Source organism: Panulirus ornatus, chromosome 19 (genome assembly GCF_036320965.1).
Source record: "Panulirus ornatus isolate Po-2019 chromosome 19, ASM3632096v1, whole genome shotgun sequence".
Taxonomy (NCBI): domain Eukaryota; kingdom Metazoa; phylum Arthropoda; class Malacostraca; order Decapoda; family Palinuridae; genus Panulirus; species Panulirus ornatus.
The window spans coordinates 56,638,421-56,655,454 of NC_092242.1; the positions used below are offsets into that span (position 1 = coordinate 56,638,421).

Here is a 17,034-nt window from a genome sequence, read left to right on the forward strand (position 1 = left end):
CCTTTCATTACTTACTCGATCAAACCACCTCACACCCCATATTGTCTTTGAACATTTCATTTCCAACAACCACTTTCCTCCATACAACCCTATCTATAGCCCCTGCCTTGCAACCTTGTAACATTGTTGGAACTACTATTCCTTCAAACATACCCATTTTTGCTCTCCAAGATAATGTTCTCTCCTTCCACACATTCTTCATCGCTCCCAGACCAACCAACCAACCAACACACACACACACACACACACACACACACACACACACACACACACACACACACACACACACACACACACACACACACCCCTCCCATCCATAAATGCTGCATACTAATCCATATGTTTTTCTAAGTATTTCTCACACATTCTTCAAAGCAAACACCTGATCCACACATCCTCTACCACTTCTGAAACCACACTGCTCTTCCCTAATCTGATGCTCTGTACATGCCTTCATCCTCTCTCTCAATACCCTCCCATATGATTTCCCAGGAATACTCAACAAACTTATTCCTGTGTAGTTTGAACACTCACCTTTATCCCCTTTGCCTTTGTACAATGGCACTGTGCATGCATTCTGCCAATCCTCAGGCAATCCATACACACATTGAGTATCCTGACCAACCAATTAACAGTACAGTCACCCCCATTTTTAGTAAATTCTACTGCAATACCATCCAATCCTGCTGCCTTGCCGGCTTTCATCTTCCGCAAAGCTTTCACTGCCTCATCTCTCTTAACCAAACCATTCTTTCTGACCCTTTCACTTTGCATATCACCCCAACTAAAACACCTCATATCTGCCACTTTATCATCAAACACATTCAAACCCTCAAAGTACTCACCCCATCTCCTCACTTCATCACTACCTGTTATTACTTCACTTGCCCCTTTACCAATGTTCCCATTTGTTCTCTTGTGTTACTCTCATTATTTAACCTCCCTCCAAAACATTTTTTGATTCTCCCTAAAGTTTGATGATACTCTCTCATGCCAACTCTCACTTGCCCTCTTTTTCAACCCTTGCAGCTTTCTCTTGACCTGGCGCTTTCTTTTATGCACCTCCCAGTCATTTGCACTTCTTCCTTGCAAGTATCATCCAAACGACTCTCTTTTCTCTTTCTCTAACAACTTTACTTCATCCCACCACTTACTACCCTTTCTAATCTGTCCACTTCACACCTTTCTCATGCTACATGCTTCTTTTGCGCAAGCCATCACTGCTTCCCTAAATACATCCCATTCCTCACTCACTCCCGTCATATCGTTTGCTCTCACCTTTTGCCATTCTATACTCAATCTGTCCTTGTACTCCCTCACACAAGACTCCTTTCCAGGCTCACTGACTTTCACCACCACCTTCTCCCCAACATTCTCTCTTCTTTTTTGTAAACTTTTACATATCTTGACCTTCGCCTCCACAAGATAGTGATCAGACATCCCTCCAGCTGCCTCTCTCAGCACATTAACATCCAAAAGTATCTCTTTTACATGCCTATCAATAAACACGTAATCCAATAATGCTCTTTGACCATCTCTCCTACCCACATACGTATACTTATGTATATCTCTCTTTTTAGACCAGGTATTCCCAATCACCAGTCTTTTTTCAGCACCCAAATCCACAAGCTCTTCACCATTTCCATTCACAACACTGAATACCCAATGTACACCAATTATACCCTCAAGTACTACATTACTCACCTTCACATTTAAATCACCCATCACGTTAACCTGGTCTTGTGCATCAAAGCTGCTGACACTCACTCATCTGCTCCCAAAACACTTGCCTCTCATGATCTTCCTTCTTATGACCAGGTGCATGAGCACCAGTACTCATCCATCTCTCTCCATCCACTTTCAGTTCTACCCACATCACTCCAGAATTTACTTCCTTACACTCTATCACTCTATCCTATTTCAGATATTATTTTTGCCTGTTGAGAAATTGATTGGACCCAGAATTTTTCTGTATCTTTGCTGCCTTCCTATGAAAGGACTGTACACTTGTCTCACACAGTTTTATCACGTGGCCAGTCATGTTGGGCCATCTCCATTCTCGGGTCACTGAAGCACCCCCACTTTGGTTTCCAGTGCTATCTCTACTTTTGCTTCTCCATTGGAGTCTCTTAAGAAGGTGAACCAATTTAAGGACACTTGGAGGTACCTTGATCCTCAAAAATGTCAGGTATGGAATGAAGGATCAACAACTTGCCATGGCAAATAGCACATCAGCTTACTCTGTAGATGTATCTCTTGGTGTCTAGACAGGATATCTGATGATGCAAGGCAGTGTGGGAGGTATGTGGCACAGATTTTGAAATGAGGGGCTCATTGTTCTCACAAAATTGTCTAATTGTGAACTACACCATTTGTATTCAATTTCTTTTTTTTTTTATTAAACAAAGCATTTAAGTTCTAATTCACTTAAACTTAATCTGTTTAAAGAAAGCAAATCTTGTATTTAAGAAAGCTAAAAATAGCATTTTCATTTTCTAAAGGTAAAATCATGCTTCTAGAGAAAAACCTTGAAATCTTATGATGCACCCAAAAGTTTCAAATTCTTGTGGGATTTCTGAAGTTCAGTATTATGATTCTACTCCCTTGAAAATGAAAAGATCTTTGAGATTAACCTTTTTATGGACCTGCTTGAGATAACTTTTCAAGTTGTCTTTCATGTTTTTACTGTCAAGGATCTTGTTTTTTTCTATCCAGCCATAAGAATGTTATGATTTTTGGTAATATCATGTCTTGGGTTAAGATCTTTCCAACCAAAGATTTGATGGTTTAAAATATTAGCTTCAGATGACCTTATTCTGCTTTGAAAATTACTGTACTTTTGAAGAACTTCATTTAGTACTTTGAGATCTCTAGGGATTAGCAAGGGCAACCCATGTTTTGGTTTGCCTGGGCAGTTTGAAACCTTGCTTTGAGGGAACAAATTATTTTGTATTAAAAGACTGATTTTTGTTTGTTCAGTGTGACCTAATATGTCTGAGTCATATCAGAGGGGTACTTTTGTGTTAGTCTTTCTAAAGAGGCTTTTCCTGGAGAAGTTTTACTCAGGTGTTTGACATTCTAAGCACTTTGTCATTGATACCTTGTTCTAGACTCAGAGTATCAACCTTGCAGGCATTAGGCTTATCTCCTGCAAGATGGATGATCAATGATGTGCCGTAAAATAACCTGTTGGTGTGTTTGTGGTCACCTTTTCTTTTGGTTAACAAGTTTTTCTTTAACTTTATACCTCTTTGCTATTGCTTCTAGTACTGTTTACCTGGTTAGCAAGGGGAGAGAGATAATAACATCTTCAAAATATAGGGGATTAGAGATCTGGGAGATACTTTCAAAGTTTTTGGGACACTACACCAGAGAGAAAGTTTTTCATTCCTCAAAACACAGTGTTTTTTGTAATGTTTATTTATGATTATATTTGTTCATTGTGTTTTTATTACCAATCTACAGGAGGCATCATGGCTGGGATCACTGCTATTACTTGGAGCATGTATTGGTGCCCTTGTGTCTTCATGGGTAATCAGCCTTGGTAGGAGACGTGCTGTCCTAGCATCTGCATTTCCACGCCTTGTGGGTTGGATAATGATTGCTGCTGCTTCTGACGTTTATATGATGTATGGTGGCAGGTATGTATGTGTACGTTTTCTTTTTTAATGGTTATTACATGTACATGGATTGTAATGAAACTAGAAAAGAAATAGATGTATTTTGCCTAGTAAAGAAGTACTTTAGCAACAGTGAATAAACATTTGATGAAGAATATTGTATGTATTTTACTCTTCATGAAATTTGATGACCTTTAACAATACTCGCTATTCTCAGTGCTTATAGGGGTACCATTGATATATTTGTTTTGTATAAATCACTAAATTCTGATTATTTTTAAAACATTGCTCATTGTTTGATGAATTAGTTTTTTCTTTGTATTTTAATACAATGTTTATTTTTAAGCATGATTCTCTGTTCCGTTAATACTATGCATCACTCAGGCTATATCGAGTAGGATCAGGCTGAATCACGAAGTTTTTAAGAGCATTTATTTGCTGCTTGATCAAGTTGTCAACCTTGATCAAGAAACAAAAAACTTGAAATCACAGAATGGCACAGGTACACTGAACTAGCATTATCTAACATATTCTTTAACATAGTCTTGTGTCATCTGGTCGCAGGCTTCAGGAGTATGCTAAAATTTAAGTGAGAAGGTTTGGTAATTCATATACCAAAAAAGTATAGGTAAGTATCCTTTTTCATGTTAATGGCTCCAGTTAGACAAAAGTCTTTGTTGAAACATAACAAAGGCCGAAGGAAGAGAGAATAAGGAACAAAGAGGGGAAATACTGTAAGAGTTGTTGGGGAAGTGGAAAGACTTTCATATTAAAAAGAGAAAGATCACATTTGACAGGAAAGACATGAAAAGGTAAAGAGTTTCAAAGCTCAGTGGTGCAGGATAAAAGAAGACATCACAGTAGCCAACTTTTGAGTTGCTAGTGACCATTCAGCTTAGTAAGCATGATCCAGGGACTTACTTAGTATTGTATGGTCTAGCTATTGGCAGGGGAACATAAGCAGCCAGTTCTTTGAATCAGAAACTGAAGTCAGCAATAAAAGAGGGAAAGAGGGCTATCTGTGTTGTGGAGGAGAATTAGGTCGTTAGGAAGGTTGAAAAGTCTGAATTCTTTGGACTTGATGATAGGAATTGAGTTTGGAGAGTTAGAATCTCCCCTGATGTGAGAGCAGTACTCCGTGTAAAGACAAATCAGTCTTTTTAAAATCATAGTAGCTATTTTAGAAGATTATTTTTAGGGGGGGGTATCTGACAGAATTAGCTGTTTATTTAATGTGTGGTGTTCAAGTCAGATTAGATATTATGATGATACCAAATGAATTATTGTTTTGAATGGTGGATGTATTGAATGGTCAGATGAGTTGAGAAAGTTGTGAGTTCTTCAAAGAGAAATGGGAAGAGAAATTAAATTAAGCCTAGTTAGATGGCATCTGTCTAACTTGGAGATCCTGTCGAGATTTGAATTTACAGAGGTAATTGTTATGAGATGTGAAATAAACAAGAGAAGAAAGAGTAGATTCGAAGGGAGGACAGGAGTGCAGTTTAAATCATCATTATAAAAGTGCATTTGGTTATTTGTTGGAGAATGGAAATTGTTTAAAAAATACATGAAGAGAGTAGGAGCCAGTACAGAACCCTAAGGTATGTTGTCACTGATTGGAAAAGTGAAAGGTTTATCCACTAAAGATACAGATATACAGACTGGACAGAAAGGAAGCAGTATTTGAGAGTATCTGAGTGAGAAAGGAAAACCATAAGAGGGGGAGCTTGGAGATCAGACCCTAGTTTCATACTGTGTGAAAAGTTTTTTATATATCAAGCACTTCTACAGTGTCCCTTAAAGTCTGTCAGGGAAGTCAATTTGACATTATTACAATAGGAAAGTATATATCCTTAGGATCATGTCTTGCAAAAATGATACATGATTAGAGAGAAGATGCTTAAGGAAAGGGAAGTAAGAAAGTTATTTAAAGATTTTTGAACAAGTAGAAGTTGGGGATGGAATAAACTAACCAATGAGGCAGCGAATGGTGGCAGTTTACAGAGCTTTAAAACTCTACTTGATGGCATAGAAAGTTTCAGTTGATGGGTCCTCATGAGTGTAGAACTCCCTCCCTGTATTGTAGAATAGGTAATGATTAATTACCCATTTCATCAGACAATACCTTAGCTAAGATGTTGTGGATCTACCACGTGTATCCCTAGGGATACCTCCCTCAAGAGAGATAGATTCTGATATGAAACTGAATCATCATTTAGGATATTACTTTTTTAATTTTTGTGTATAGTCTCTTGCTGTCATTCTCATGGATCAAACCACAGAGGAGAAGAATGTAGGTTTTGAAAATTGAAAATCCTTTTCTCTCAAAGCTGTGCCCCATGAACATTTTATTCTGGTTTTCGTGCCTTGCCCCACTTATCTCTTTTTTTTTTTCAAAACTTTGTACGGAGACTGCTTTTGTGGTGATGCCCTCAATGTGCGAATTCTGCACTTCTGTGCAGTCATGAGTTAGTGAGTAGGTCAATAACATTATCGCTGTGGTGGTTTCTGATTGGCATTAGGCATCACTGAAATGAGCAAGCTTCCTCTTTCATGTTTAAGTGGATAGTGAAGGGTGGGAAAAGGCTTTTATTTCCACAATGATGTATATGCCTATGAGGTTATATATAGCCTGCTGATGGTTGGTGTTCATGGTGATTCAGAATTCTTTTTAGTTGATGTTCATTGATGTGTTTGAGGACATTATGTGGTGTGAGGTGATTTGATCGAGTAAGTAATGAAAGGGCAAGAGAGATGTGTGGTAATGAAAAGAGTGTGGTTGAGAGAGCAGAAGAGGGTGTATTGAAATGGTTTGGTCACATGGAGAGAATGAGTAAGGAAAGATTGACAAAGAGGATATATGTGTCAAAGGTGGAGGGAACAAGGAGAAGTGGAAGACTAAAGTGGAGGTGGAAGGATGGAGTGAAAAAGATTTTGAGTGATAGGGGCCTGAACATGCAGGAGGGTGAAAGGTGTGCAAGGAATAGAGTGAATTGGAACGATGTGGTATACTGGGGTCGACGTGCTGTCAATGGATTGAACCAGGGCATATGAAGCATTTGGAGTAAACCATGGAAAGTTTTGTGGGGCCTGGATGTGGAAAGGGAGCTGTGGTTTCGGTGCATTATACATGTGAACGAATGTGGCCTTTGTTGTCTTTTCCTAGCACTACCTCACGTGCGTGCGGGAGGGAGGGGGTTGTCATTTTATGTGTGGTGGGGTGGCAACGGGAATGAATAAAGGCAGCAAGTATGAATTATGTACATGTGTATACATGTATATGTCTATGTATGTATGTATATATACATTGAAATGCATAGGTATGTATATGTGTGTGTGTGTGTGGACGTGTATGTATATACATGTGTATGTGGGTGGGTTAGGCCATTCTTTTGTCTGTTTCCTTGCACTATCTCGCTAATGCGGGAGACAGCGACAAAGTATGATAATAAAAATAGATAATATCATTAATGTGTTGTCTTTCAGAAAGAGGATTTATAGGAGCAGATCTTTGCTTGTTTGGAGTACAGATGGCTCTAGTGACACACAAGCAGCTATGCAGATCATGATTGTCAGCTTCAAAACTCCTCAGCCTCTTCCTCCCACCGTATATTCTTCAATATGTGGGTTCTCTTTTGAGTTTTAACTTCAAACTATTACTGGGTGCCTCATTTCTTGTTGGAACTGATATTACTCTGTGAAGCTATTCTAAAGGGCTTTCTTGTGTGGCTAAAGAGCTTTTAGATTTCTATTCTCATCAAAGCAGTCTTTATGATTCTGTAAAGAAAACCCAAGAGTCTACACCTGCCTTACTGATAGCACTTTTGGCACTGATGTCGAGGTCTTCTGTTGTGCCATTTATACAGACATTGATGTGATTTACATTAAAGGATTGTGTAAGTTTTTGGCACATAATAGCATTCTTGAGAACATTGACGAACTGATCACTGTTCCTGCTTGTTTTTAAGATTTTGTTGTTTGGTTGCAGTAAATCAGCATTTTGTCCCTCCAGAGGTTATCGAAGTAATACATGATATGGTAATTGATAAATCTCCTCAGTTGCAGGCTTACACAAGGACATAGTTTATGAGATAATAGTATGTGAGATATAAGTGCACTAACAAAGTCTTGTTTGTTGTTTTAGTGAAACAGTGTTTTGATCAGGAGAAGGATGTCTCCAAAAAGAATTATTTTGTCTTGTTTTGGAACAGATGGTCTTTTAAAGCCAGCTGGAAGCTCTACTGGTTGATTACCTAGCTCATGACCAGCTCACCTCAAGTGGCAGATCCACTGTTGTGCAATTACTTACTTCTCCTGTAAGTGGAGAGTTTTAGACTTGTGGGGTCCCCACCTCTTGAACATTTTCTTCTATTGTACAGTCTTGTAAATTTATGTATGCTGTTTGCATTGTCATTCCCCTGTCTCTCTGTTCTGTTCATCCACCACCTATACTGTAAAAGTATTTCTTTACAGTCTGTAATCAAGTTTCTTAACTGAATTTCATGTTATGTACTCTTGTTGCTTTATCTATACATCTCTCAAAGAAATTTTCACTTTCCACATCTTAGACCTCTCTGAAGAACTTAATGGTTGTGATCAAGTCACCCCTTACTCTTCTAAGGTGGGTAACTTAGCTCTCATGATTCTGGTACCATTTTTGTTGAACTTCTCTAGACCTTCATCAAACTCTCTACACTTCTTTAGATGCAATGACCAAACTTGAGAAGCATATTTTAGTTTTAGCCTTATGTAGGAATGAACTGCATGCTAAATATATCCTTTTCTGTATACTTGAAGGCTATTCTGGTAATTCCCAGCAGACATTTTGTCTTCTAAACTGTTGTCTTACTATGGGACTCTAGCAACAGGTTAGGGATGATATTGTCCTCCAAGTCCTTTTCACACTGAATCATACAAGTTATTTTCTGATAGTTAGTAATCATATTGAGGCCATTTTTCACTTTGTCCCATCCTCATTACTTTGCATTTGCATGGGTTGAATTTCAACACCCATGTTTCCAACCAACTTTTGAGTCTGTTTAGGTCCCCTTGTAAGCTGATGTTTATTTGTTCTTTGGACTTACCTTTCCACAAGAAAATTTAACAATCTCCATACACTGCAAGTTGACCACCTCTTTTATGCCTGGTGTCATTGAGTGTTGCAAGGTCAGTATCATATTGTGACTGCTGTTTAGCCATGAATGCAATTCTTGTCTTGTGTCAGCTAGAATTTGGACACTAGGTCTTGAATTTGATGTGATTTTCCAGTTGGGAGAAATCAAACATAATGATTTTAGGGCATTTCTTCTAGTCCCCTCCCCTTGCAGGGTGGTTAAAGTTTATTGTAAATGGGACTTCCTAGTTGTCATTGCAGCTGCTAAAATGCATTTCATCCTCAGGCCCATTTGTGAAATGACTGTCATACATTTGCCAATTTTGGAATCACTTGTGCCTTCTTGTTGTCACTTATCATTGAAGGACATTGTAAAACTTCAGATGTTCAAGGAAGCTTCTTGCTCAATACATATCTCCTTATGTAGGAAACCAATAATGTTTAAATCCTCCTTCCTTCTAAACCATCATCAAAGACTTTCATCAGAGCCTTTTTAGCTGTCATTTGTAGGGGTTCCTAAATGGCCTTTGCAGCTGAATGGCCATTCTCTGCATATGAATTCTGTATTGCATTTTGCCATGTTATGCATTCTCATACTTTTATCATTTACTATATCAGGCATCATGGCAGGAACACAGGGTTGGATTTTTGTTAACCAATTCGTGCACATTCCTTTAGTAATTAGGATGGGGGAGAAAGAATACTTCCCACGCATTCCCTGCGTGTCGTAGAAGGCGACTAAAAGGGAAGGGAGCGAGCGGCTGGAAATCCTCCCCTCTTTTTTTTTTTTTTTTTTTTTTTTTTTTTTTTTTCCAAAAGAAGGAACAGAGAAGGGGACCAGGTGAGGATATTCCCTCAAAGGTCCAGTCCTCTGTTCTTAGCGCTACCTCGCTAACGCGGGAAATGGCGAATAGTATGAAAGAAAAGAAAGAAGAAGAATGTATGAAAGCAAGAAAGGAACGTAAGTATGAATACAAATAAAGTTAAAATAGTTATTTGTGATACAGGGGGTTTAGTTTAGTCACAGAATGTTGAAATAGAGAGGAAATTGAAAGGTTTCAAGAACTTGAATATTTTGGTAGTACCTGCATTTGTATGTAGCATTTATGGATCTGGAGAAGGCATATGATAGAGTTGATAGAGATGCTCTGTGGAAGGTATTAAGAATATATGGTGTGGGAGGCAAGTTGTTAGAAGCAGTGAAAAGTTTTTATCGAGGATGTAAGGCATGTGTACGTGTAGGAAGAGAGGAAAGTGATTGGTTCTCAGTGAATGTAGGTTTGCGGCAGGGGTGTGTGATGTCTCCATGGTTGTTTAATTTGTTTATGGTTGGGGTTGTTAGGGAGGTAAATGCAAGAGTCCTGGAAAGAGGGGCAAGTATGAAGTCTGTTGGGGATGAGAGAGCTTGGGAAGTGAGTCAGTTGTTGTTCGCTGATGATACAGCGCTGGTGGCTGATTCATGTGAGAAACTGCAGAAGCTGGTGACTGAGTTTGGTAAAGTGTGTGGAAGAAGAAAGTTAAGAGTAAATGTGAATAAGAGCAAGGTTATTAGGTACAGTAGGGGTGAGGGTCAAGTCAATTGGGAGGTGAGTTTGAATGGAGAAAAACTGGAGGAAGTGAAGTGTTTTAGATATCTGGGAGTGGATCTGTCAGCGGATGGAACCATGGAAGCGGAAGTGGATCATAGGGTGGGGGAGGGGGCGAAAATTTTGGGAGCCTTGAAAAATGTGTGGAAGTCGAGAACATTATCTCGAAAAGCAAAAATGGGTATGTTTGAAGGAATAGTGGTTCCAACAATGTTGTATGGTTGCGAGGCGTGGGCTATGGATAGAGATGTGCGCAGGAGGATGGATGTGCTGGAAATGAGATGTTTGAGGACAATGTGTGGTGTGAGGTGGTTTGATCGAGTAAGTAACGTAAGGGTAAGAGAGATGTGTGGAAATAAAAAGAGCGTGGTTGAGAGAGCAGAAGAGGGTGTTTTGAAATGGTTTGGGCACATGGAGAGAATGAGTGAGGAAAGATTGACCAAGAGGATATATGTGTCGGAGGTGGAGGGAACGAGGAGAAGAGGGAGACCAAATTGGAGGTGGAAAGATGGAGTGAAAAAGATTTTGTGTGATCGGGGCCTGAACATGCAGGAGGGTGAAAGGAGGGCAAGGAATAGAGTGAATTGGAGCGATGTGGTATACAGGGGTTGACGTGCTGTCAGTGGATTGAATCAAGGCATGTGAAGCGTCTGGGGTAAACCATGGAAAGCTGTGTAGGTATGTATATTTGCGTGTGTGGACGTATGTACATGTGTATGGGGGGGGGGGTTGAGCCATTTCTTTCGTCTGTTTCCTTGCGCTACCTCGCAAACGCGGGAGACAGCGACAAAGTATAAAAAAAAAAAAAAAAAAAAAAAAAACTGCACATGAAATAAGTGGAAGCTGATATATCAGAAAATGTCTTCAAAGGCACACAAATTGCTGGAGCTTTAAGAGGAATTGTGAAAGCAAGAAATTGGTGCTGCTTTGCCTGGCAAGATGTGCTCAGCAGTTGTTTGAGGATTTCTTCAATGTTATGGTGCAACCCATACTACTTTTTGCTGCAAAAGCATCTTTGCCAGGTGAATGGCACACAGTTTAAACAATGGAGATGGATTTACTAGAGGTGGAATTTATGCAAATAGACTGGAATGGGTGAAGATAGGGAAACTGAGGATGGTGTAGTACTTTAAAGGAAGTGTTTCATGAAATAATATTTGGAGTACTGAGGTGATATGGATGTTTAAAGAAAATGACAGCTGAGGAGTTTAAAGACAGGTAATAGGAATAGATCTAATGGAAGTTGAAAGGTGAGAAAGGAAGAAATTGGGGTACATATTTGAGAAGTGTCTTGATGTACCTCCTGGAAACATGAAGTTTATGTGTGGATAAAGTGCTGAATTGTACTGTTCAATGGGAGGTGTATTGGTTATATGATTTTACGGATATCATGACTTAATTTAGTGAGTTTAATTTATTGTGGTGGTTTAGAAATATGTAGAGAAAGGATACAGAAGATGACTAAAATTTCATGTATGATTTGAAATGACTGGAAGATGATATGAATAAGAATAGTGGAGTGTTGAGGATAAATAAATGAAAGAACAGCCTATTCGGATGTAAAAAGTAAAAGTTTTTAGAATGAATTTGGGAACTTTTTAAATATATTATTCACCCAGTATAAGGTGGGAGATAATGTAAGTGTAAAAGTAGAAGATTTTGAAGTTTCAGAGCAGTAGCCCTAAATTGATTGAAAGCTATAATTTCTCTCTTTCAATCCATGCTGTTATGTATTTTAGAACTTCATGATAGATATTTTTCTGTTTTATGAATTCATATGAAATACATTTTTCTATATATATAATTTCACATCTTGCAGGTTTCTTACTGGAGTCTCACTGGGTATTGTAACATCAGCAGCACCAGTGTACATTAGTGAAGTTGCGCATTCATCCATCCGTGGTGCTCTCAGTTGTGTGGTACAATTGGGAGTTAACTTAGGCATCTTTACCATTGTTTTACTAGGTAATGTTCTGCATCTACAAGTTTTTATTACTGTTGAGATATTAGACTACACTAGTACTTCCTGCATGAGAAGTCCCTTCTATCCTCATAAGGCTTCTACAGCACTTAGAAAGCTGGCCATTTCTAAATGTCACAAATTGTTGTGATGTGTATGCATTTGTGTACAGAGAGTGCAAGGCAGTTGAGTGGTAAGTGTCCTCTTCATGGTAGTTGCATCATGGGCATGAAGGATCATGGGATATGTTGAAATGTCGTTTGAGGTATTCTAAAATATGTACATATTTATTTTTTGTTTTATTATACTTAATCGCTGTTTCCAATGTCAGTGAGTTAATGCCAGGAAACAGACAAAGAATGGCCCAACCACTCATAAACACATACATATACATAAACACCCATACACACACATGTACAAACAAATCCATAGCAATATATTGCCTTATTAATGCAGGAAACAGTGAACAGGTATGAAAAAAATTATGAGTATTAGGTTAATTAAAGCCTGTTTATATTGTTTCACTAGCTAAAATTTACTACACACTTGAATATAATTTTCAAAGGAAGAGTCATTGGTGGAAAATTAGTAGATGTATCTAGTTATATAGTAGTTATATATTGTTCAAGGTGCAATTCATGTGACTTTATAACTGTTTTTGGAGCATTTTAGTGTTTTCATATGTGTTTTGGCTTAAAAGTCACAGAACCATAGTCTTAGGTTCAAACAAATGGGCGTGTGTACTTGGTGGCCATTTCATATTCTCATGACATGTAATTCTACATAGAGTGTGGAAAACAATTCACTTGAAATGAGGTGAACCACAAAATAGAGCTGATTCTGTTAAGATTGGTTTGGTTATATGTTTGGCAGTAAAATTGTTGAGGACCGACCACAGTAATGACTGTGACTGCTTTGTATCACCAGTGTACGTTTGATTGTGTGTTTACAACCTCAGGAACATTTGTGGAGTGGCGTGGATTAGCGGTGTTTGGAGCTGTGACAGTTGTGCTGTACTTTGTGGCTACCCTTTTCATCCCGGATTCACCTGTGTGGCTAGTGTCCACTGGTCGAGAGGAGGATGCCAGAGCAACATTGCTCAGGCTCCGTGGACGTCAGTATTGTGTGGAATATGATTTGCAGCAAATAATATCATCAAAAGCTAGTCAGTATGTATTTGAAGATAGAAATTGTTAACAGTAAGTAATGAAAAGGGGAGAGCCGTTTTGAAATTTTTTTTCCTAAATTGCCAACTTTAGAAATCTTTAGCTTCCTTTTTCTTTCATAATGATCATAACCTGCCCATCATCAAAAGGTAAATTTTCAATTTCTTCTGAACACTTCAGATTATTTTGTCTTTTTTTCCTCGCTTTTTCTCTTTGTTTGATATTTTTCATGGCTTGGATGTGATGAGGTCTTGTGTTCATGACTGGAACATTTAATGTTAAGAAAAAGTTTAAGAATGTATTAAAGATAAAGGTTTTATTTTTCTTATGATTTATCTACTGTGCTTCATGCATGAATAACCCTCTAGAACCTTCGGGATCTTTTCCAAACTTTTTTCAACAACAGACTTAATCTCATGCACCACAATGGATATTTTTTACAAGGACACACACCATTGGTTTATTATATTCTAATTCATCATTTAGGAAAATTTTAACACATGTATGTTGTATGGAGAATAGTCATATTTCTCATTAGTTTTGTGTGGTTGAGTGATGACTTCCCCACATGATGATAGAAACTTCCATAGGTACTGTATTTTCCAGAAATTTATCTGCACCCCAGATACTTACAAAGCTGACACTACTTTGTTATGACTAGAAGCTATCTTTTAATGCACAATTGTTCTTGATGATTATTACTAGGTGCATGCACACTCAGACAAATATCACTATGGAGAATAAAGGAAATGATGCAGAAGTGTACAAGGAAACTGGTAGTTAACTGGTCCACCAGTGACTCACCAAGCAATCCAAAGTCTTTCAGGTTTAAGTTCAGTCACATCTAAGGTAGGTTTAACATTTGTATTTGGTATTCTTACCAGTAATTTTTATTCTTTTATAATAGATAGTTTTTAAGAATGCATTGATTTTGTAATTCAAAGGAATGTTATATGTTTTGTAAGAGTGTGGGTAGCTGTTTACAGGTTTTCAGGATTAGCTTTGTGTTGCAGAAAAGAAAATTTTTGGTAACAGTGAAGATCAAATTGTCACTGTAAAGATGATAACAGAAAAACAATTGGTAGAAAAAAGAGGATGCAACACAATAGAAAAAGATCTACACATACCACACAAAACCAGACCTTACTCATTAAACCCTTCCAACCCATTCCAGTGACATCCAAATGCTTACCCACACTTCACTTCCAAGGATATAAGTAGTGCAAATAAAACCTTAAAGAACTCTCATGCACCAAGTCATGACAGTACATCAAAATTTTTCATATAAAATTTTGTCCCAGTTGTAATCTAAGCACTTACAGATATCTTCAACCACTCGTAACTACACAATGAAATACCCAACGTCAGAAAACTTGCCAAACCCTCCATGTCACCCAACTCTCCATCCTCTTGCCTTCTGTCTTCAATATTCAAAGTCTTTAAAAAACTTTTACACTGCAGAATCAAGCAAAATATCCTACTCAACCATACTGTATGGCTTTAGACCCAACCATTACACTCAGACCTCATACAGTATATCATAGATGGCTTCAACCATCCTTGACTCCCATCCCACAAACTTTAGTGGCAATAGACATCAGCAAAGCATTTTACATTGTCCCCTTACACGTAATCACAAAAGATACTTGACACCACACCCTCTTCAACTTTGACAAACAGTAATTGGCCACCTTCATAGCCAGCCATAATGGCAGTCACTTACCATAGGTTCACCTCTAAAACTCTTGAACTTTACAATGGAATTTTCCAAGGAGCCTTTAACCACTCAGCCTCATTCTTTTTCTATATGACCTCCAGCAAACCAGAGTGTAAAGATCTCATATGCACACAGCAATGGTTCACCAGAAGAGTGTTTGCATCCACACAAAAGTCTTCACTCACCCTTTTAATCCCCAGAGAGACACAATTCCAACCTGCACCCTCCAGTTTCCTTGAATGGCCAATCAGTCCCACTCTACAAAATACCAACTTTTTTGGGCATCACTTATAATACACATATGATATTCACTCCAAACACCAGAAATATCAAAACAAAAACAACACACAAACTAAATTCCCTCAGAACGCTAACTGGTACTAAATGTGGACAGTAAAAAAAAGTCTTAAGTATCCTCTACTAACAGTTCATCATTTCTACCCAAAACTACACTTCACGTGCCTCGTCATCCACCCCTTAAAGGCATATGTAACAGAGCTGCAAACTACTCAAGACAGAGCACCCAAAAGAATCACTTCCTGCCTAGCAACCATAAAGGATCAACACCTGCACAATGAGCAAAGTTCCTCATTATACAGTCTGACTTCAACATATGTGGTGCTCATTTTTGCAGGTTCACTAGATTCCTTTCGTCCAAACCACTCCATAACTAATTTCCAGCACCCAGATAGAAGTAAAGAGCTTACCTCTGCCTCACACTTAACCATCTTATACTTACAGATCCCCTCACCATTAACAAGCATGACATTGACAAACCAAAGTGATCCAACAAGCACTAAACAACCAGCCATCCAACTCAGTCTGCAACTTTAACCCACCAAACATTCACCCATCTGTAATTACACTCCCAAAATATACATGAGATACACTTTCCTGTCTTGGCTCTTGACATCATACTTCCTTTCAATACTACAAACACTGATTCAGCATATGTCAGGACCTTTCACACTCATGATATAGCTACCACAATGAAAACTATGAACACTTTTTTTTTTTTTAATGTTGAAGGGTGTGCCTTAAATGAAATAGAGAATTTTTTTTTTTTTAGACTATTCACCATTTCCCGCATTAGCAAGGTAGCATTAAGAACAGAGGATTGAGCCTTTGAGGGAATATCCTCACTTGGCCCCCTTCTTTGTTCCTTCTTTTGGAAAATTAAAAACGAGAGGGGAGGATTTCCAGCCCCCTGCTCCCTCCCCTTTTAGTCGCCTTCTACGACACACAGGGAATACGTGGGAAGTATTCTTTCTCTCCTATCCCCAGGGATATGAAATAGAGAATTATAAAGTGGAAAAAGAAAAGACAAAGGAAAGTAGTCATGAATTTTTTGAGGACTTGAAAGACCTGTCTTTTTAAATATGCCAGGTCATGGGTATTGGGAAAGACATGAGAAGGTAGAGAGTTCCAGAGCTTTGACGGGTAGGAAAAGGTGCAGGTATCAAAACAGCCCACCCTTGAGTTGCCATTGGCCACACAATAATCATGTGATGCAGCAGCTTTGTGAGTATTGCATGGTCTAGCTAGTGGTGGGGTCACACAAGCTGGGGCAGCTTTCAGGAGCAAAAACCAAAGTAATACCTATAGAAGAATGAAAGTGAACCAACATTTCAGCATAGGGCATGGGGCAAAGTTTAGAAGTTAGCTTGGGACTGTTTATGAGTTGGACTGCTTTCAACTTGACTCTTTCAAGCAAGGATACAGAGCTAGAACCACCCCAAATGTGAGAGCAGTACACCACACAAGGATGAATCAATCTCTTGTATAAATGGAGCAACAGTTCAGAAGAGGAGTTTTGATATCTATACTGGATGCTTGTATAAATGGAGCAACAGTTCAGAAGAGAAGTTTTGA

The 17,034-nt window shown here is 38.5% G+C and overlaps 1 protein-coding gene across 5 annotated transcripts in view; it reads left to right on the forward strand.

Annotated features, from left to right (window-relative positions):
* LOC139755524 (facilitated trehalose transporter Tret1-like) overlaps window positions 1-17,034 on the forward strand; it is a 57,143-nt gene that overhangs the window by 12,203 nt on the left and 27,906 nt on the right. For all 5 annotated transcript variants that reach the window (XM_071673915.1, XM_071673916.1, XM_071673914.1 and 2 more), the window contains 3 exons: window positions 3,466-3,641; window positions 12,139-12,284; window positions 13,238-13,448. In XM_071673915.1, the coding sequence (XP_071530016.1) occupies window positions 3,466-3,641; window positions 12,139-12,284; window positions 13,238-13,448 (533 nt within the window). The remainder of the gene's footprint in view (window positions 1-3,465; window positions 3,642-12,138; window positions 12,285-13,237; window positions 13,449-17,034) is intronic.